At 41.4% G+C, this 22,210-nt stretch overlaps 1 protein-coding gene across 2 annotated transcripts in view; it reads right to left on the bottom strand.

Moving 5' to 3' along the window:
- Window positions 1-6,314: 6,314 nt before the first annotated feature.
- The window catches only part of LOC117251410 (hyccin 2), a 55,084-nt gene continuing 39,188 nt past the window's right edge, over window positions 6,315-22,210 (bottom strand). Inside the window, exons 8-13 of one of the 2 annotated variants that reach the window (XM_033617672.2) lie at window positions 20,323-20,418; window positions 19,425-19,541; window positions 16,378-16,465; window positions 14,623-14,779; window positions 13,687-13,869; window positions 6,315-7,112 (exon numbers count right to left, since the gene is read on the bottom strand). In XM_033617672.2, the coding sequence (XP_033473563.2) occupies window positions 6,457-7,112; window positions 13,687-13,869; window positions 14,623-14,779; window positions 16,378-16,465; window positions 19,425-19,541; window positions 20,323-20,418 (1,297 nt within the window). In that variant the 3' untranslated portion in view covers window positions 6,315-6,456. The remainder of the gene's footprint in view (window positions 7,113-13,686; window positions 13,870-14,622; window positions 14,780-16,377; window positions 16,466-19,424; window positions 19,542-20,322; window positions 20,419-22,210) is intronic. The other variant, XM_033617673.2, reaches the window with a different exon arrangement.

Here is a 22,210-nt window from a genome sequence, read left to right as displayed (position 1 = left end):
AAACTAACAAACAAAAATATGTCACACATATGTTCTCATACATCACTCTACAGAGTCATCACAGAGCAAATTCATAATTATGTCAGCTTATCTTCCATTTTGATATGAGTCCATAACCGGTCCCAAGGAGATACTTCTACTGAGCATACATTCATGAGATGCTAGTTCCACCATCGAATTAACCCATTCTTTCAATTGGGGGCCTTTCTTTGTCTTCCAGTGTCTTAGAATAACTTGACAGTCAGTTATTAGACACACAATATTAATAGGTTGTGGCCGATCCCCCAGTAAACACAACTTTGGACTTAAAGGGATTTCTGAATCAAACCAATAACTTAATATTTCTAATACTCTAAGCCAGAGTGGTGCGACCAAACTACATTCCCGTATACAGTGCAGGAAAGTTCCCATTTCAGTTTCACATTTCCAGCAGCTATTGTCATTTAACAACTTCATTCTTTAGAGTTGTAACGGTGTATGATAATACATCTTCAACTTTTAACTTTCAAACATCAAAGGGTAAGCTTTAAAGATGTAACATGGTGGAGAGAGGGTCATGCATTTTCCCCCAAGTCACTCAGGGAAGCTAAAGGAAAAATAATTGTAGCTTTGGGGAAGTTTAAAAAAAGGAAGTCACATCCCAGCCACACTCCTTTTTTCATAAGTAGAGTCCCTTACTATAATACAACGTTTAAAACCAGGAAAAAACAACACTTCTGATGTTAAGATATCCAAAATCTAAGACAATATCTACTCATATCACGATATCAATATAATATATTGATACAGGTTATTACCCAACCCTATAAAAGGTTTTTTAGCTGTTCACAAAATCTTAGTTATCAAGGTCGCTTTTGTTAAGTGCAGTGAGCTACTGTTAGCATGCTAACAAGCTAAGCTAACACAGTGAACAAGGTTAACATTTTCTGTGGAGATTGACAGTTCATTCTTGAATTTCAGAAACTAACTAACTGACTAACTAAATAAACAAACAATAGCAACAAAACAATCTCACCACGATGTCCATTTAGTAGCAGCTCTTGTGCTTTCAGTTATATCACACGATCTTCATCAGCAGATGGAGTTGACTCAGTTGAAATTTATTCGTAAGATATTTAAATATGCTTGCACCTCGTCCATGCTGGTTTGGAAATTGAGATTTAAGTTTCATTTTTTTACCCTGTGGAGTTCAAGTGTCTTTAAAAAGTAGTGTCCCAGGGTCACCTTCTTTATACACTGTCCTCTGGGAAATAATATCTTAGTAACAGGCTGCTGGTTCAGAGTAAAACTATGTTACTTTAGAGCCAAACAATCCTGTCAGTCTTTGACTCTCTAAGTGAAGTCCCTGCTGTAAAAGCTGTGTTATGTGTAACTAGTTAAAGGGGTCAGGCTGTGGGGGTCAGAGGTGCAGAGCAGGAAGTCACCTGCAGTTTGTTTAATGTGCAGCTTTCAGGTTTTTGGCTCAAGTCAATGCATCTTAAAAGATACTATTTAAATAGGCATTTTTCTGGGTATTATCATAATTATGAATATAACATAGACAACATAGACCGCATTTAAAGAAGTAAAGATAAGTCTCTTACGTCATTTCCGGGTTCAGCTGTTCACCTGTATATTGACTGTTGTTCTGAGACACCACCAGTAGATGTCAGCACATCACCACTGATCACAGCTACAGTCACAAGCCTGGAACCAGCTGTATTTCTGTATTTAGCTTCTACTTATCACAGGTTTTATGTCTCACTGCAATGAGTGTGACGAACAGTAACAGCTTAAAATAAGAGGAAATAATTCAAATAAGTCTTTTCAACTGTATGCCCTGGTTTTTTATGTTTTAGGTAGTCTTGTCTTGGCCAAGGGACTACAGATAAAATAGCCACTTGGCTGATTCTGGCATTTTTATACCATGTGTATTTATTAATTTGCGCTGTCCTTTGTTAAATAAACTAAACTGAAACTTAAATGTCTTTGATTGAAAGCGTAGCAACACCTGTCCAAGATAATGTCCGACCAAAAGACAAGTGATTTATATAAACTTAAGTTACAAATCCTTTGGTGTTACATTAAACTGTTCAAATATAAATTTCATGCTTTGTGATCTCACTTATTCTATCATCAAATATGCCAATATTATTACTATAGTTAGTAGAGTTTTTCAATTAATATGTGGATTATTCTTCTGCTTGTTTGGTCTATGAAATACTATTGTTATCCATCTAAATAACCAAGAACGCAATCCACATATTTGAGGAGCTGGAACCAGACTGGAACCAATAATTGTGCTGGAAAAATGTTTTAATTTTATTGGTCTAGCCAACAGATTGGCTTGCGAAAGTTATAACATTAAATAAAAAAGTATTATATATCAACATTTATTGCACCATCAGCTGCCATACACTCTCATTAGATTTTGATTTGTCACCTTGTAAAACATAATCTTAGTAAAACTAAACTGTACTGTGGATTCATTTATCAACTGAGAGCAGTTGTACGGTGATGAGTTACTATGAGCAGTATCATATCAAAGCACTTCCACATACAGAGCACACAGACACTCCTGTATCCCTTACGGCACAATATTTATTCAACAATATACAGATTAATTTCTCTCTACATCTCAGACTGATCTTTAGTTTTTTATATTTATCTTGCTTTGACCTTTGTACATTTGTCTATTTACAAGATTTAAAATAAGTCTTTCTCTCCATTTATACATCATCAATAGTACAGTGTTATCACATCATCCAGCAGCTTCCCTCGAAGCATCTAGATTAGATTCATCGTTGATAATCTTTATGTTTCATACACCAGCTGACGTCTCTGAGCCACAGAGCAGCAAACTGACAGAAGGGCTCGACATGCACCAAAAGTCCCGGTGTGGCTTTCTCTCTGTGAGGGCAGTTGGATGACAAATGGATGGTCCTCTTATATCACCCACATGAGAGAGGTCCTTCGCTCTGTAGCACCACTACAGGGTGTATAAACAGAATCGCTGGATGAAGAGGAGGAGGGGGGGGGACGCTGTTGAGGACTTGCACCTTAAAAATCAGCTTAAACGCACCTGCCCCATCCCACCCGACACGGATCGATGAAAGCCGGTAACACGAAAAACAAAAAAGGGGAAAAAAATGTTGCATAGAATCAATTCTGACTTCAAGAACAGAAATTTTGGTGCTGCCATTTTAAAAATGTGGCTTTTTGATAAACTCCTGAGACCTTCCAGAACCCAAGTAACATATATATATATATATATATATTTTTTTTTTTGGTTTTGAAAAGAAAAAAAAATAAATAAATAACTGTACCCTTAGACTTTAACAAAAATAGCATTGTGTTGGATGTGACATCACATAGAAGTACTACTTTAAAGAGACTAAAACCCTGCATTGAGTGTATACACGTTTGCACATCTATATATATCATTTCAATAACTATCTTGAGGAGAGAGGTGGATGGATTAAAGTGCATTATACTGTATGAAAACAAAAGCCCACAGTTATCACATGCAGGGCAGGAAATTAATTTTATCCACCAGTGACAGTGGCTGACAAGAACAAATTGAACCCTATTTTAAACCACCAAAACTAGACTTTTTTTTTTAAATGTCAGTGGACCTCATGAGGATTTCTGAGCTTATTATTCGATCAAAAATGAAAAGTAGATAAAATTTTCAGCCACAGTCCACCTGGTGTTCATTTCCCGCCCTGGTCACATGCAAATAACACCAGACACCGAGGGGTATTTCTCTATCCGTTACTCTAAGTCAACATACAGTACCAACATGGCTGCTGGTATCCTTGGTCAGGGGCACTCGTATTAATGACATGAACACGTCACCAGTTTTTAAAACAGCAAAAAAGGTGCCACTCAACTCACGGCAAAATACAGCAAATGGGAAACAGCTCGTCGTGAGCCACACAGCACAGGGATGACAGCAGACAGACCAGGTGAGAGTGTGAACTGTAGCTGCACTCCTCTCTTCTTCTTCTTTCACAGTCCAGGAGGAGGAGGAGCACGTGAGGCCGAAGAGCCGACGATGGAGGCTTTTTGGCCTGAAATGTTTTAAGGCTAAAGCGCACACAGGACTCACTCAGGACCAGGAGCAGCAGCAGCAGCTGTGAAGGGTTTTTTTCCAGCACAGTGGGAGCATGAGTGTGTGGGGGATTTTTCACTGCAGACTGAACTGACTTTTATATACATTAATCATTCATCCTCATTCTACACAAGCACGTGAGCAAGACGTGGGAAATGCAATACAACAGCTGACAATCCACGGTACACAGACGCATAATATACTGCTTTTACATGTGAACAGCAAATAGTGATGACTGTCAGAGTACAGTTCACACCTGTGATGAGTGAAAAGAAAATTCATGGCAAAAAAAAAGGAGGTGAAGCTGCATCTAAGGGCACGTTGAGCCATATGTCCAAACATCCCTTTTGTTGTCCCTTAATTTTGAAATAAGACCAGTAAACACAGAAGAGAAAAAAACAGGCATTTTAACTTAAGACACCCAAAGCAAAACATATCTTCCTTAAGGAGAGGATGTGTATTGGCACATCTGGCAAAGACAAGGACGAGACTTGGGTTTGGCTCGCTGACTGTTTCACGCATCTGAAACAGCAGTGCTTTGCAGGGCACTAAACATGCAGACAAGCACGCCATGTTCAAATCACTCAGCCTGGGCGGGGAGCACTACAGAAGGCTAGCTAGCACTGTGCGCAGATGCAGGCATTTAACAGCAGAGAAGATCCAACTCCATGCACATGAGGATAAAAAAATTGCACTTCAAAAATCATTACATAAAAAAAAAAAATAAAGATAAGCAGGACATTTGTAGGGAGTTGAAATAATCAGGTTAATCCCGACATGGTTGTTTGATACATGACAGAGAAACCTGAAGACAGTCGTGTTCTAGTTTTGCAGCTAGGTTTTGTGCATGGTGTGATTGAACTGAAATGCAAGGCTGAGATACTCAGTCACAGCTCCTCACATGAACAGATTTTACAGTGTCATTACAGTTGCAGTGTGAAACCAGTTTGCCCCCCCCCACTATATATCCCCCAAAATGGTCAAGCACTCCAGTTTCAAACCTAATGGGGTCTCTAAATCCTGCATCTGACTGGGAGACAGGTGTCTGGGTGGCAGGGTGAACACACAATGAGGTAGAACAAAATGTTTCATGAGCATCCAATCAGAGCACAAAATGCAAGACAATTGCCATGGTGACGGCTGATGCGCAGTGACTACTAGGAGCCTCCAGAGGGCAGTACACCACCGGCTCAGGCACGACACTGCACACTAGCCAGAGCCTGACAAACACACCTTCAGATGGAAGAACCCATTCAATGGTTGAAACCATAATAACAATCTAATATAAAATACAGTCATTGCCTTTTAGCTTCAGACACAAACCTGCATGTCTACAATGTTTTCATCCAGTTCTTCAGCAAGATTCAGCTTCAAGGTTTTAAATCAAGTAACAAGATGAAGCTGCACAGTAGTGATTTCGTCAGATTTGTCCAGTTAAAAGCTCGGGGCAAGAAAAACCACATTCCAGTTTGGTTTGACAACAATCTTAAAAGTCTGATTTTACAGATCAAATGAGAAGATTCGAATAAAAGGAAGATTGTGGGCTGAAAACTAGAGCATCACTTTGGTCTGACTGATTTCTGCCAAATCACTGTCAGACAAGTGACGAAAAAGAAATGCTACCTTCTTTGGATTGTGATTTAAAACAAACAAAAAAAAACATTAAAGAAATTTTATTCATAAAACCATTTATGCCTAATTAACAAGGAAGATAATCAGCAAGAACGATTGCACGTGAGCCCGGGAATGAAAGGGAAGGAATGAAGAGAAAGAGCAATAATCCCCACTCTTCTCCACATGAGCGACGGTAAGTGTTATTGCTGATTTATTTTTTTGACTGATTCAGTCAGGAACTCAAAAAAAAAAAAAAAAAAAAAAAAAAAAAAATCTGAAATGTCATACATGTCTCCTGCAGCTAGCGTGGCATCCGTAGTTTTCTCTCGACACTTCCTCCTTTTCTGAGGAGAGTTTGTGTGTGGAATGCTCAGCTCGGTCTGACGGGAGGATGCAGTGACATGCTGGACTGTAGTTACAGCAGTGGGCCGTCATCATTTACTACTTTTCTCTTGTTGCATTTTCAGTAACGCTAAATCCACCGGCGACGACTTCAGGTCACGATTGTAATGGATGTTAAAAGGGTGGAGACACAACTCTTGAGCACACACACACATACACACATACACACACACACACACACACACCAACACAGATAGGTAGACAGAAGTTGTTGTAGTAGGGTTAAAGAGTTGCAGAGAAAAACTGCATGAGGATGAGTGCTATGAACAGGTATTTTATGTATGTGTGTGTGTGTGTGTGTGTGTGTGTGTGTGTGTATGTATGTGTATTATGCCCTGCACTGCATGTTAGACCTGTGATATGATCTGCATGTTGAAACTGGGGGAGCGGGACTGCTTGGTGAGAGGAGCTCCAGGAGACAGGAGGTCTTGGGCGTCCTCTGGCCTGATGAGGTGCTCCTCCTGCAGGCTGATCGTGGAGTGGCGGTGGGAGCCGCCTACAGGAAGCCCTCCTTCCTTGTCAGAGCCCCCCACCGCCTCCTCTTGCTCATCATCGCCTCCGTTCAGGTTGAAATTCATGCAGTCAAAGGACTTGCTGGAGGAGGTGCTGCCAGTCCGCACCAATGTGGGCCCTGCCGGGAAGCTCAGGTGCTTCTTTATGGGGCTCAGCTGGATGGCATCCAAGTTGATGCTGGCTGGAGGCGACTGCTGCCTCGCGTGGTGCCTCCTCACAGCAGCCTGGTGATCTGCTGACAAATCTGCATGTTTTTCCGCCTCCCTCTCCCTCTCCTTCTCCCGCTCCTTCTCCTTGTCTCGAGACAGCCGGGCTGTGATGGCTTTCTTGATGCTGCTGCTGCTGCTGTTCAGGCTGCCGCCCCTCTGCCCCACGCTACCGCCTGCCTTGGTGCCGCTTGGCTGGCTGCTGTTGGAGGCCCCGGAGGAGAAACCCTCGTCCGGGTCGTTGACGTTGAAGGAATCTTCCCCGCCGCTCATACCATCAGCATCTGAACAAGAACATGCACGGACATAGACAGAAAGAAGGCGTGATAGACAAACAGAAAAGTGAGTAACATAAGATGACCACTGAAATTATGTTGACAACTTTAAGTAAAATCTGACTGCGAACAAAATTTCAACCCTAGTGCTTTAAGTCCTGTGGCTTATATTCAGTTTTTTGACAGTGTTCTCAAACAAAGCTAAACTAACTACTATTAAAGGAATACTTCAACAATAAAATGACCATTTGTATACCAATTACTCACCCCGTGTTACGTTGACTACATAAAGAAAACTTTATTTTTCTCGCATGCCTCCATGGTGAACCAGAGAAAAGTTTTGATGAATTGGAGTCATAGGCATCTGCATTCAACAACAGCAAAACTATGCCAGACATCCGTTTACAAACTCTCACACAACTCGTGCAGTATAACCCAAGACTCATTAATCATATGCTCAGTACTTCCCAAAACACTTCGGCATAGGAGTAGCGCGTCTCCCGCACTACTTGTCCACGTGTGACACAGTTTATGTGGAAGTGTTTTAAATTGTAGGGTCTTTTAGTGAAAATGCATATATTTGGAAAGGTCTGAGCAAACAACCAGATGAGTGAGACTTGGTTTATACTGCAAGACTTGTGTTAAAGCTTGTAAATTGATATTTTGATATATAGTTTTGCTGTTGTTAGAGGCACCCCCCCTTTTTACTTAAATTCAAACAAGAATATTCTCAGTTTTTGGATTCTTCGTTCACCGTGGAGACACCGTGGAAAGAAAACAAAGCAAATTTTAAGTTAACACGGGGTAAGTAAATTATACAAAAGGTCATTTTGTGGCTGAGTTATTCCGTTAATAGTAATGTAGCAAAAAGTGCTGGTTCTCATTAAGAGTGATGTGAAAAGGCCTGTGACAAACTGATTAATCTGAGCAATAAGACTAAAAATGTTTAAAGTGTTTACAAATAATGCAGACTAAATCAGCAGACTAAATTAATAGCCTTCTAGCAGCAGGCCAGCTCGAACACTCGCACTCATCAGACCATGCTGCTTCATTAGCTCACTCATTATGCACCAAACAGAGGTACAACTCAATACGGTACACAATGACCTTGAGCTTTGATCATCTGATGCAATTTAGATCAACTTAACTCTGACTAGCTGATTGTTTAGAAAAAGTATGAGCTCAATAACCTGCTGGACAAGTGAGCAGAGCTCGTCTAGCAAGTGATGCAGATTTAATATATATTAGACAAGTGATATCTGGTGATATTTAGATGTAATTCTAACAACACTGACATTAAGACATCAAAACAACAAAATAATAATCCATCTATCATCGTTTGAAAGCTGAAAAGGAAAAAGACGATAAATTGAGTTAGAAAACAAAGCATGTTACTGACATACAGTATGCAGGGTAAAGCCTGTTAAACAGAGGAGACAGAGGATCAGCCGTCTGTCTCCGTCATGCATCGTTGGGACAAGCAAAATTGTACAGTAGGGAACCGCAGGCAGCACCAGAAAAGAAATGGAGAAACCGAGAAGAATAGGTCTGGATTGACATGCACATAACATGAGGAGAAGACACATGCTCTCCTGCCCCCATCCCTCCTTTCTCCTGTAGCGCTGGCACAGCGGTCAGATGGTTGGCCGGCTGAGACGAGCCTGCCCATCTGTGGAGAGCACTGAGGCGAGTCCGTACACCTCATCAGATCAATAGCATTCCAGTTAGAGCTGACAGCCCACGGGGCTAAATGGGCCAGTCTGCAAGCCATTACAAGTCAACCCAATCCCAGATGAAGAGCTAAAACTTCTTCAGAGCTTTGCAATTAAAGGATTATACAGTGTTTTTGCATGTTTAAGCCTTTTGATTACAATGTGCACGTTTATATGCTCGCTATTGGTTTCCAGTCACTTCAGTGCGCTGCTAAATTCAGTCTGCAGAGCCTGAAATGTTTCTCAGACAGATCACTCACTACAGTAAACATGTCTCTGCCTTAATTTTTAATGTAATGTTATATCGTTATGTGCTAATGCAGCTGTGGACCATTTTACAAACTCTACCTTGATCTACCTTGCATTCAGGGATACTCTGAGGTACAAAATACCTGTCAGGAATCATTGTAAACATGAGTCTCAGATCCTGAATGCATATATATGGACTATGTGACAGGGATAATGTGAGTTTTGTAATGATTTAAAAAAAAAAAAAAAAAAGAGGTGCTACTTGGATCTAACAGCGATGTAACAAAAAGAAGGTGCTCTTGATGTACAGTACAGGCCAAAAGTTTGGACACACCTTCTCATTCAATGCATTTTCTTTATTTTCATGACTATTTACATTGTAGATTCTCACTGAAGGCATCAAAACTATGAATGAACACATGTGGAGTTATGTACTTAACAAAAAAAGGTGAAATAACTGAAAACATGTTTTATATTCTAGTTTCTTCAAAATAGCCACCCTTTGCTCTGATTACTGCTTTGCACACTCTTGGCATTCTCTCCATGAGCTTCAAGAGGTAGTCACCTGAAATGGTTTCCACTTCACAGGTGTGCCTTATCAGGGTTAATTAGTGGAATTTCTTGCTTTATTAATGGGGTTGGGACCATCAGTTGTGTTGTGCAGAAGTCAGGTTAATACACAGCCGACAGCCCTATTGGACAACTGTTAAAATTCATATTATGGCAAGAACCAATCAGCTAACTAAAGAAAAATGAGTGGCCATCATTACTTTAAGAAATGAAGGTCTGTCAGTCCAGAAAATTGCAAAAACTTTAAATGTGTCCCCAAGTGGAGTCGCAAAAACCATCAAGCGCTACAACGAAACTGGCACACATGAGGACCGACCCAGGAAAGGAAGACCAAGAGTCACCTCTGCTTCTGAGGATAAGTTCATCCGAGTCACCAGCCTCAGAAATCGCAAGTTAACAGCAGCTCAGATCAGAGACCAGATGAATGCCACACAGAGTTCTAGCAGCAGACCCATCTCTAGAACAACTGTTAAGAGGAGACTGCGCGAATCAGGCCTTCATGGTCAAATAGCTGCTAGGAAACCACTGCTAAGGAGAGGCAACAAGCAGAAGAGATTTGTTTGGGCCAAGAAACACAAGGAATGGACATTAGACCAGTGGAAATCTGTGCTTTGGTCTGATGAGTCCAAATTTGAGATCTTTGGTTCCAACCGCCGTGTCTTTGTGAGACGCAGAAAAGGTGAACGGATGGATTCCACATGCCTGGTTCCCACTGTGAAGCATGGAGGAGGAGGTGTGATGGTGTGGGGGTGTTTTGCTGGTGACACTGTTGGGGATTTATTCAAAATTGAAGGCACACTGAACCAGCATGGCTACCACAGCATCCTGCAGCGACATGCCATCCCATCCGGTTTGCGTTTAGTTGGACGATCATTTATTTTTCAACAGGACAATGACCCCAAACACACCTCCAGGCTGTGTAAGGGCTATTTGACCAAGAAGGAGAGTGATGGAGTGCTGCGGCAGATGACCTGGCCTCCACAGTCACCGGACCTGAACCCAATCGAGATGGTTTGGGGTGAGCTGGACCGCAGAGTGAAGGCAAAGGGGCCAACAAGTGCTAAACACCTCTGGGAACTCCTTCAAGACTGTTGGAAAACCATTTCAGGTGACTACCTCTTGAAGCTCATGGAGAGAATGCCAAGAGTGTGCAAAGCAGTAATCAGAGCAAAGAGTGGCTATTTTGAAGAAACTAGAATATAAAACATGTTTTCAGTTATTTCACCTTTTTTTGTTAAGTACATAACTCCACATGTGTTCATTCATAGTTTTGATGCCTTCAGTGAGAATCTACAATGTAAATAGTCATGAAAATAAAGAAAACGCATTGAATGAGAAGGTGTGTCCAAACTTTTGGCCTGTACTGTACATATAGGCAAACATTGTCCACAAGTAAGGAAGTAGATTCCTGAAAACTCAAGGTGTGCTGCTTTGTTAAAGGATTTATGTGAAAAAAAAAAAAAAAAAAAAAAAAATTATGATCATGGCTACATTATCAAAAACAAGACGCATATCGACTGTGTGCGTTTGTCTTTGTAACTTCTGGCATTAAAAATGCGTTGGGCAGACGAATGAACCAAATCAAAGCATCCTTTAACACACCAGTAGTTAAAGTTTTTTAAAAGTGTCCATTTTCTCAACAGGAGAACAAAAAATAAAGCAATGAAATATTCACTATTAACCCTTTGAAAAGTAAGCAAATTGCAAGCAAAAACATGGGAAGACGACAATGAGCAACAAAAGAAGAAATGACCCCGAAAATTTGCAAGAAATTAGAAAAAAAAAGGAAAATAAAAAACAAGAAAATTAGTTTTTAAAAAAAGGGAAATTACCTGAAACAAAGTGCTTAAAAAATTACAATAATTATGTAGCATAATTTTAAATATGTTATAATAATAATAATAATAATAATAATAATAATTCTAGGTATAGTTTTTCCCTAGCTTTTCTTTTTTCAAATAATTTTTTTTGCAATTTGTGGGACATATTTATGAAGTTGCTCATTGCCTTTTTTCCCATGTTGTTAAAAAGAAATCACACCAATTTGCTCACAGTTCAAAGGTTTAAATACTTGTGTAAGGAGTCTGAAAGCAGCACAGGAAAAGTGACGTTGCTCCAGGTTTGAAAGGGTTAAGGTAGCTAGCAGTACTCGAGATCTTCTGAAAGTCTCGGTTTCGTCTTGGGATCTATTACATTTTTACTCGCTCAGACAAGGAGGCAAAGAGGACTTAGGTTTTTACTTCAAGATCAGTCAAGACCACAACTACAGGAATCTCACTAAATTGCCTGTGCAAAACAGGTGTTGAAAGTGTTGAACAAAGATGATAGAGCTGATTATACGTACACATGTATAGGGTATATGGCAATAAAACAGGTGAATGTAAAGCAATTTTAATTTGTTTTCTGTGGGTGTTTTTTTTATGTGAATCTTTCAGTTCAGTTTGAGGAGTGCCTATGGTTTACATGTTCCACATTTTATCCTAAGTATGTTGTGTAGTGTGGGACTAGCACTGATCTGGTCTTGGTCTTGTCTTTGTCTCGATACACTCTGGTCTTGGTCATGACTTTGTCTCAGTTTAGGTGGTCTTGACTACAACACTGGTAGCTAGCTCAATTTTATATTTATTATCACTGTCAGGTGAAATCAAAAGGAACTAATGACTTCCAGGAAGGGAGGAAAATCAATTGAATTACCCCAAGAGGGATTAATAATGTACTTCTAATAAAAAAGTGTAATTAACAGGATTAAACATGCAAAGACACCAGTGTGGTAATTTTCCAATATTACTGCAACGCAGCCCCAAACTAAAGGACATGTGTTAGGTAGATTTTTTTCTGCAACAGAATGTCCAGTAACAAATACTAAGTGAACGATCTTTAAAATAATCACAGTTCTCACTTAACTGGGTGGCAGATTTCTATCTAATGAAACAGTGTTGAGATTTCTTGCACTATAGCTGCACTGAGTTAAATGAAAGATAATGGGAAGAAGCCGGGGTGGCACTCAGACAAACGCCGACCATAAAGCCAGGGAATGAGCTGATCTTCAGTCATGTCAAAGGGATCTGAATGATGTTTCAAGATAACAAACATGTTGCAACCACACATGGAAATGGACACATTCAACAAGACAAAATGGGCCGTACGACAGGTCCTGGCAGTGGAGTTGTCTTTGCAGCTCAAATTATTGGATCTGTAAACCCTGACAATATTCAGTCCGCAAACTTGGCCTTGTCATTTGAAATGTTAGTGTTCCAGGGGTTTCATGTTTTAGCGCAAATTTTTTCAAAGCTTGCCGTAGCGTGTGCATGCATGATGAAGGGCTCGTTCCCACTCACTGAGCTGAAGAAAAAATGCGGCAGAACACAGAGTTAGTGTATAATAAAGCTGCTGGAGTTGAAAAACAAAATGGAAGGCCTCTTCTTGCACAGTGTCGACAGCAGATGGCTGCTGCTGGCCTGAGTGACCCAAAACTTGTGGTGCTGTCAATCACTGCGAAGGGCAGTAGAGAAACAAGATGTCTGGTGCCAACTTTGTTAAAGATGTATATATTTTTTACTTGTTAAAACCACAGGGAAAAAAAAAAGAATCTATAAAACCAATTATCAGACATGGAGAGTTGAGGATGCCCAGAGTAAAAGGTCAAGCTGCAGGCTGGGCACTGAACATGCTCAGTGAGTGACAAGGGCAGCAGTTTAAAATACGTTGGAGGTATGATGAGGAAAAAAGAGAGGATATGACATGATGACAGGCCCATGCAAAATGGCCACTAGCCACACTTCCTTCAAACCCAGAATAGGCGACTCTTCCATTCTTGGTTGGGACGAAAAATAGCAGTGGTCTGGTAGTAGCGGGGTTGTTGGCTGGGGGTCTTATAGACTGGAGGAGTTAGTATACTCTGGGGAAGTGAAGAGGTAGCCAAAATGAGAACGGCAGAGTTAACCCCCTCGAGCTGAGAAGGAGTAGGGGGAGGAGGGTTGGGAAGATACAGATCGAAGGGGCACCTCCTTCTGAGACCCTCCCTGCTCTGAGTGTCCGCCTCTGTCCCCTACCCTCAAATGTGATGGGGGGAATGATGCTGCTGCTGCTGCTGCTGTGGTGGCTGTGAGGCCGCCCTTCTCTCTCCTCTTTGGCTGCGGGGTCCCAGGGAGTGTGTTGGTGGTGCTGGTGCTGGGCGAGGCTAGGAGGATTGACGATGAGGCTCAACTCTGCATCGGTTGAGTAGTCAAAACAATCTGGGAGTCAACAACACAGACGGGGAAATGTGTGTCTTTAGTGGCAGCAAGCCTGAATGGATTCGGGCCTCATCATGGGCACAGCAGGCCTAACAGCTGTCTGTAAATTCATTTGTAGATTACAAAATATAGCAAAGAGGAACGCAATGGTATTTTTCAAAAACGAACTGCCCTGTAAATCGCCCATCTACTAGGTAAAATGGAGTCAGTAGAATCTACAGGCACCATTTTGTCGTCAGTTTCCCCTTAAACTGCAAACCTTAAATTTAACTGGTGATACAAAGCACAGCACACACTTGGTAGACAAGACGAGCAAAATAAAGAGCAATAAGGAGCAGTGAGTGGCACAGGCACTGCAACACAGAGACTATATGACCACAGTTACATACAATAACTGACATGAAACACCATTTGGACGATGCTAATGGTGTGACTGGTTTACACAGCAACAGGTTTCCCTCTCACTGCTTGGGACAAACACCAGAAAAGTTATTCTCTCACCAAATAGTTCCCTCTTGTGGCTTTTCTCTGATTGGAAAAAAAGTTTGTAAGTTTGCAGCTTAAATCATTACTAAACACTGGTGGTTTTTCTTGCATAACATAACTCGAACTAATAAATAAAAAGTATTATAATGGATCTACTGAGCTGTCACATCTACTGAGCTCTCTCCTGCACTGACACCTGGTCCAATTTGCTCTGTGCTGCAGCCATGATGGCAGGTGTTCCTGTTTCCAAGGCTGCTGTAGTCTTACCCTCTCTCTTCCAGCGGTGGCGTCGTATGGAGGCGGTGGTGATGGCTGAGATGGAGATGCGGCTGATGGTGGGTGTCACCTCCACCTGGAGCACCTTGCGCCCCCGTGACTCATCGGGAGCCGTCTCTGGCAGCGAGTTCTTCATGGCATTCCCCAGCTGGAGGTAACACGTACACAGATACACATTGATAAGCAGTTAGTGATAAATCCAGGAAAGTATTAGAAGATTCAAAGCCTGATTACAGCCATCACTGGTGATTTGTGTGAAACATGGCAGATCAAACAGTGTTTTGTATTTGACTCAAGCTTCACAGTTTCAGACAGGTTGAAAATATCATTAAACGAACACTTCACCCATAAAATGATCATTTCTCTATCAGTTAATCACCCTGTGTTATGTTGAATTTGTGAAGAAAACTTAGCTTTTCTCGCATGCCTCCACAGTGAATGAAGAATCCAAAAACAAAGAAAACTCTTAATGAAGTGAAGTCATTGGGGTCCAAGTTCATTAAAAGCAAAACTATATCAACACATCCATTTACAAACTCTCACACAACTCATGCGGCATATTCCAAGTCTCATGCTCAGTACTTTCCAAACATTTTCACTAAAACGTCAACTATTTAAAACACTTCCACATAAATGGTCTCAGGCATAGATGGGGTAGCGCGTTGGCAAGTGCATGCGTTTGAACTCTGCTTGTGCATTCCATTGAAATATTGCCTCCCAGCTCGTTCACTGGCCAGGAGTTCTGCTGTTACTCAACCAAGCCTGTTGTTTCCTGGCCTTCCTTCCAATTTTGAATGATATAGGATATATTAGGTATGATATAAATTATCCGACTATGATAAATAATAGAATATGCACCCATTGCTTCCACATGTTTGTCAGTTGTGTTTAAATAGAGGCGAGAGAGACACAAATTTACTCTCAAACACACATGGGCAGACAGCGACAGAGCTCAACATGTGATTTCAACAGAGCAGAGAGCAGAGTCACTTGCTGACCAGCGTGGGGAAATGTGGCTCTGGTGTGAATGGCCAGCAACTGCTGACAGGCGGCTGCATGACTATTACCAAATCAGGGCACTTCCATGTCCAGTGTGAACCCAGTCTTAAAATGACATTAGCTTCAGGCAGATAAGTTTGTTTCTACAGGATTCCCACACTTTATATGGACAAAATTTCAATATTTTTCCATATCTTTTCAAGGCCCGGCGATTTCAAACATAGATTCAAACTTCATACAAACATAATCTCAGCTAGCTGGAATACATGAAAAGAGAGATGGACCGCGGGGAGAAAATGAAGAAACGTACGTGATGGTAAACAAAATGTGATAGATCAACACTTACACTTAGAAGGTTATCTATGAAGATTAATTTCACATTATAATCACAAACGACCAAACAAATCCACGACTTCTTCAAAACTTTCAATGATTTTTACTAATTCTGTGACGTTTCTAAGCCTGGAAACTGACTGCGAAATTCCATGACGTTTCCAGGTTTTTCATGAACCCTGTGTTTAGTTATTGATTAGGGACAATTGAATGTCCCTCCCCCGTGGAAATCAGTTAGTGGATGCAGTGTCAGACTGAAGATGGAAACTGAGTGTCATTGTTTGACAATCTGATATCAGGCAAGGAGTTTTCTTCACAAATTCAAGTCACACAGGTAAATAACTGATATACAAATGATCATTTTGGGGGTGGAGTATTCCATTAACTCCACAAACACTGTGTTGTTGCTCTTACCAGGAGAGGCTGGGAGTAAAGCTCCAGCTGGGCTCTGTACAGAATGTCCTCCAGAGCTTCCCGCCCCATCTCCCACTCTCCATTGTATCTACACATTAAAAAAAACAAAACACAAATACATACACCGGCATTTAACAACGTCATGTTGTGATCCTATTTATGTAATCAGGAGTGTCCGACAAGATGCCTTGATGTCTGAGTCACATCCCTGTGAACTATTATTAGTTGTTTAGTAATGCCTGCAGCTTCAGGAGAGGAGGGAAGGAGACATTGTCATGCTATTGTAAGTTTAACCCGTGCTTTACCTTTTTTCTTGCAGAACTAAGTGAAGATTTACATGGGACACATTCATTCCTTTGGGATTCTGTGAAAATCCAAAAAAAATGCATGCAGGGAAACTTGCAAATTTAGCAATAATAAAGCTCAAGATTTGTGTTTAGTCTATGTGTTCGACTGATATGCAAATAGTGTGAAAAAAGGATGAATCCAAGTGCAGGTGTTGGTAACTGTTTTTGTTTATCACCTGGCTCTTTGCTCAAGATGAGGGCTATCATTAGCTTTGCATGAGGTGATGTCACAACCCCGTCGTCAATCAAGAGGGATTAAAAGGAGCAGCATCAATAAATAAATGCATTATACATTAAAAATAAAGAAAAGGAGAAGAACTGCACGGCTGAAACCTCTTTGATCCGGTCCTGCACATGCATCAATCACACAGCCAGGGACAAATGCACGGGGCTCCCTTTAGACTCGAGATGAAAGGGATGGAATGAATGGGCAGGTAGAAACAGACTCTCTGATGTTTTGAAGGCTGGAAAATCAGCCCGGAATACATTTGAAACCGGACAGGAGAAATAAATAAAAAAGAAATTTGGTGTGTGTCTATTTGTTCTGATATCCCCCTGTGCCTCTCCCTCTCCTCTCTTCACGTGGTATTACAACGCCGTAGCATTAGCGGACATATTAACCTAAATCCCAGAGTGTCCTCGACGAGTGCCAAGGTCCCTCTGCATGTGTAGAGCTGTGGATTCATGCTTATCTGCCCTTCATATGCTCCTGCTCGGGCCAAGGGTGAATGTGAGAGCTCAGGCTGTCACTGAGGTGACCTATGGTAGGGATTACTAAAAAGGCTATTATTCTTACACACACACACATGCAGTCTAGTTTTTTCTCCAGAGGCACTGACCGCTCCAATCTCCTGATTGCTGCTGTGTATGCTCGTGAGGGTGATGAGGCAGAATGCATACTCAGCCCCCCTGCCCCCCCCCCTTCTTGCTACACTATCCTTAACAGTGGTGATTCCAGTCGCTACCATATCAGGGGATCCATTGCCGAGGACAAGCTATCATCGAGGAGCTGTAATCAGCTTTGCAACGACTGTCCTCATAGGGGATGAAATCACCTGCTCCCACAATGCACTGCCGATGTAATCAGTGTGTACAGTGGGGAGCTTCTGTCTGTGGTACAGTGCTAGCATATGCTGTTGGGAGATTTTCTGCAGTAGATCACAGCAAACTTGAAGAGAGACTGGCCTCATTAGTGATGTCCCGCAAGGGCACAATACCAAAAATGAGAAACACTGTGTTATGTGCGGTGGGACCCAAAAGTCTGAGAACACTAACCAAGATACTTCAATTTTGCATTTGTTTCTAATGTAACACACATTAAATCCACCTGAGTGTCATCTGAATGCATGCTTCATCAGAAGGAATACAACTCTATAAAATCTGACCTTTTCTACACAAGATTAATGTTGGTCAGTGCTACAAATTAGCTTAAATTTGATTTCTAACCTAGAAATGTTACAGGATTTTAAATATTTCCTCTTCATTTTACATCATGTAACTTCTTGGGCTTTTAGATGTTTATGAATCATGACATTTTCTAATTATTTCAAGGTTTATGGAGGGGTGATAGCAAAAAAAAAAAATCCTAAGCCTGAAATTTTTTTTCCAGTTGAGGCATGAGGAATGGGTCGTCATTCGGTGAATCCAAAACATCTCTGGCTGGCTGCAGAATAGTTCATAACCCTGCCTCATCCATGTTGGTGGATGGGACATGGGCCACACTAAAAAGCAATCAAATAACAAGTCAAATAAATTCTTCCCAGAGATTGTTAGTTTGTCATTTTTGGTAGGCGTTATCACACTGATGTGTGTGGAAGTGTTCATTTTTCTGACAAATTCAGTTTTATTTACGTATTTGATGCTATAAAAAGGGGGTGTGATGTCATGATTGACAGCTGCAATGACTCGCAGTTGAGTCAGGAGGGTGTATGGGAGGTAGGCTTGGGTGATATTATGATATTATGGTATACCAGTGTATTTAGAAATTCCAACAGTATGATTTTCAACACTATCGGCTATGAGTGGTGGGGATAAGGACTAAAAGTCGGCCAGTAACAGCAGAGAGAGACCATGGGGAAAAATAGCATATATTTACATCCACTCTCCATTATGTACTGAATGGCCTGGTTTAATGTGAAGAAGGTAAAAAAATAGATACCGCCCAAGCCAATACAGTGGGCTATAACAGGCAGGATCTCGACACCACGGCTCCACGACCTGATCACAGCTGCACAGACTATTTTAGCAGAATTTTTTTTTTTTTCCTTTTACAGTGGAAAGATGTAGGGACAGGTCTTCCATCTTTATGTACAGTCTATGGGATGAACCTACAGAGAATTATCACCTGAATCAGCTTTTCTCAGCTTTATAGAAATTTACAGCAAGTTTCAGCTCATTGTTAAGCTGTCCAGCTGCAACATTACTGTTTTGGGTCACTCTCAGCACTCCTATAGTATAATTTATGGTAGTTAGCACCGAACTGGTGAACATAGTGGAACAATAAGTGGATAAAAGAGACAGATATTTTCCTCAGGAGTTGGTAGAGACAAAAATACAGCTAACACGGGATAAATATAGACTTGCATTAACCAGATGGCCACAAACACGAGTCCAAATAAGTTCTAATGTTGCTCCATTACTGCAGGATGTGTAAATGAGTGACTGTTTGTTAACAGTTATTGCAGCTTTAAAGATACATACATGGCATGATAAACGGCAGTCAGCATCTGCACCATGAACTCGGGGTCCAGCAGCACACGATTGCAGGGTTCCCTCCAGAGCTTCTGCTGCTGCCGGGGGAAGCCACATACACACAGCCTGAAGAGGGAACACACATACACAGTCATATAAGTAAGGTGAGCAAAGTCATATAGCAAAGAGATGTAGCATAGATCAGATGAGCCTCGATGAGGGGAAGAATTAAAGAGACCATCAGTCACTTCCTGAGTAAACTACACAAAGAGTGAACACATCAAACAGAGTGTGAGAGGGGAGCAAAATTTAATCTACTCTACACTTGTAGAGGTCAGGAAAGGTTAGACAATGGGGTGTTCGGGAACTACACACTGAGGCTAAACTCTAATGCTCTGAAAACTTCACAGTCACAGTTTGCTGCCTGTCTAGACTAAGTTTGCTTCAGGCATTGTCTCACTGCTCGCTCACGGTAGGAAAGTCCTCATATCCTGAACCGTCTGCACGCTGCAGGTGGAACAATCGCTGGGCAGCGGCCTGACCACAGTGCCTCATATTGTGAATTCCACATTGAGCCTTTCTCCTAACTACAGGGCATTTCAGCGCTTCCCAGACAGACAGACTCAGACAGGTATCCAGCAGGGATGCTTTCATTTGGCCAATCGCAGACAACTGAGCCCTCAAGAAACTGTACTTATCAAATCCTCCTGCGACCAGGGTAGTCAGTATTGAGGTCAGCGCATGGCTACAGGGTAGAGGAGGTGATTTAATACTAGATTCAGTAGAGCAGGTAATGGAGGTAGAAAAGGAGAGGGTGGTCACAAATTGGGTACAAAAAGGACAAAACTGTGGATAATGAAAGACAAAAAAAAACAGGACACATGCTTTTCATGTGCATTTTCCTCACCGTGAGCTCATTCTGCAAACTGACTGATAGGAAGATAGCGGCATGTACACCACAGCGGAGTTGTAGCACAGCATGAGGAAACACAGCACTTCAAACCTGCAATCACAAAATGTTCGGTTAAAGTTAAAACAACAAGAATGCAATCATGTAATGACTTTAAATAATGTCAGTTTCATCTGATTTCAGCATAACCCCAAACTGACCATTTTTGGTTTAACATTCTATCCACCTATTCTTCTGACACCTAGATAATTATGTAGAGTTACTCATGCAATTTATGAACTCTGAACCATAAAATAGTCTCTTAAGCAAACTGCTTGCCGAAGCTGTTTCGCTCATTGTGAAGTACTGTACTTTGTATGGCTGAATACCAAACTTCAATACTTTTCTGGCACCGACCAATTTGCTTTGATACTATCAAGTATTGAAAAATGTCCTCTCAGTCGGTACCAAATGTCAATCCCTGGGGAATAAATCTCATCAATGCAGTGAGCCAATATGTCATAAAGGCGTGCAGAAACTAGAAATACCACCACATGGTTGTATGCCTCCGTGCACCGGTGATGTTGCAATTACAGTTTACATCCATGTCTGTAAAAACATGGATGCTCCACATACATCTCTCCCTGGCAGCACAGGAGATCTATACAATCAGCACAGTTTCAAGGTGGGCACCCAAGATTAGTGTCAGCAATTCAGTATCTGACAAAATGTCTCCCCCTCTGTTCCTGAGATATGATGTTGAAAAGTGTTTTAGCAGAACATTATGCTGTTAAAGTCAAGTTGACCTTTGACCCTCTTGATGTAACATGTCATTACTTTGGGGCACCCAGCAGATCACCTGGTAGAGCAGGTGCCCAATGTGCAAAGGCTTTGTCCTTGCCACAGTTTGTGTCAAATATAAAAAAATTTGCTCAAGGTGTTCTTGAGATATTGTGTTTACATGAATGAGATGGATGGAAGGTCACAGTGACCTTGACCTTTGACCACCAAAATCTAATCAGTTCATCGTGGAGTCCAAGTGGATATTTGTGCTAAGTTTGAAGAAATTCCCTCAAGACGTTTTTGAGATATCGTGTTCATGAGAATGCGACGTATGTCTGTATGGACAGACAGAGGGACAACCTGAAAACATGATGCTTCCTGCATCGACTATTGCCAGTGCGAAGGCAAAAAAATGTTACACCCCGAGTGTTACACACTCATGTGTGTTGGCGTGACAGTGTGCGTCACAGGTATAAAAAATGTCTTAAAAGAAATCTAAAGAGTTGCTCCATTTCATCACGCTCGATGCCAGTAGCACACAATGCAATATATGGAAAAAGGGCATTGTTGACGTATCAAATTTGATGGAATCAATGTGTATGACATAAATTGAAAATCAGTAAGTTGCTCCGTATTCGACTGCATGAAGTCTTGTGCATGGATATTTAATTAAGTTAATGTTACTGTAATAGGTGTGGTGACTTACGGTGCACCTAAAGTGGGAGTTTCCCAGTTCCCAGTCAGAAATTCCAATTGGAATGTCCCCTGAAGTCGGATTTCCAACTTGGAAAGTCAGAGGAACCTCACCTGCCCTGACCTCAAAGTCCAATATGGCTGCTCTACGCATCAAAAGTAGTGAAAGCTATAGTAATATACTGTTTATTAGCACTTCAGTTTTATTTGTGTCCTACTAAAATAGTCATACAAACAGTCCTTTTGAACTTCTATCTGTGAACGTGTTGCTACAGTGTTTTGGAGCACTGATTGGGCCCCGAAATTCAAGCCCAACCCAAGCCTGAACCACGGCAGTAGTTTCAGGCCCGAGCCCAATTAAAAACCTGAATTTCTACTGTAAAATTTTTTCGGGTGGAACCTATCCTAGCTGACATTGGGTGAGAGGCAG

This window comes from Epinephelus lanceolatus, chromosome 14 (assembly GCF_041903045.1).
Source record: "Epinephelus lanceolatus isolate andai-2023 chromosome 14, ASM4190304v1, whole genome shotgun sequence".
Classification (NCBI taxonomy): Eukaryota; Metazoa; Chordata; class Actinopteri; order Perciformes; family Serranidae; genus Epinephelus; species Epinephelus lanceolatus.
This window is presented reverse-complemented; position numbering and strand designations above follow the sequence as displayed.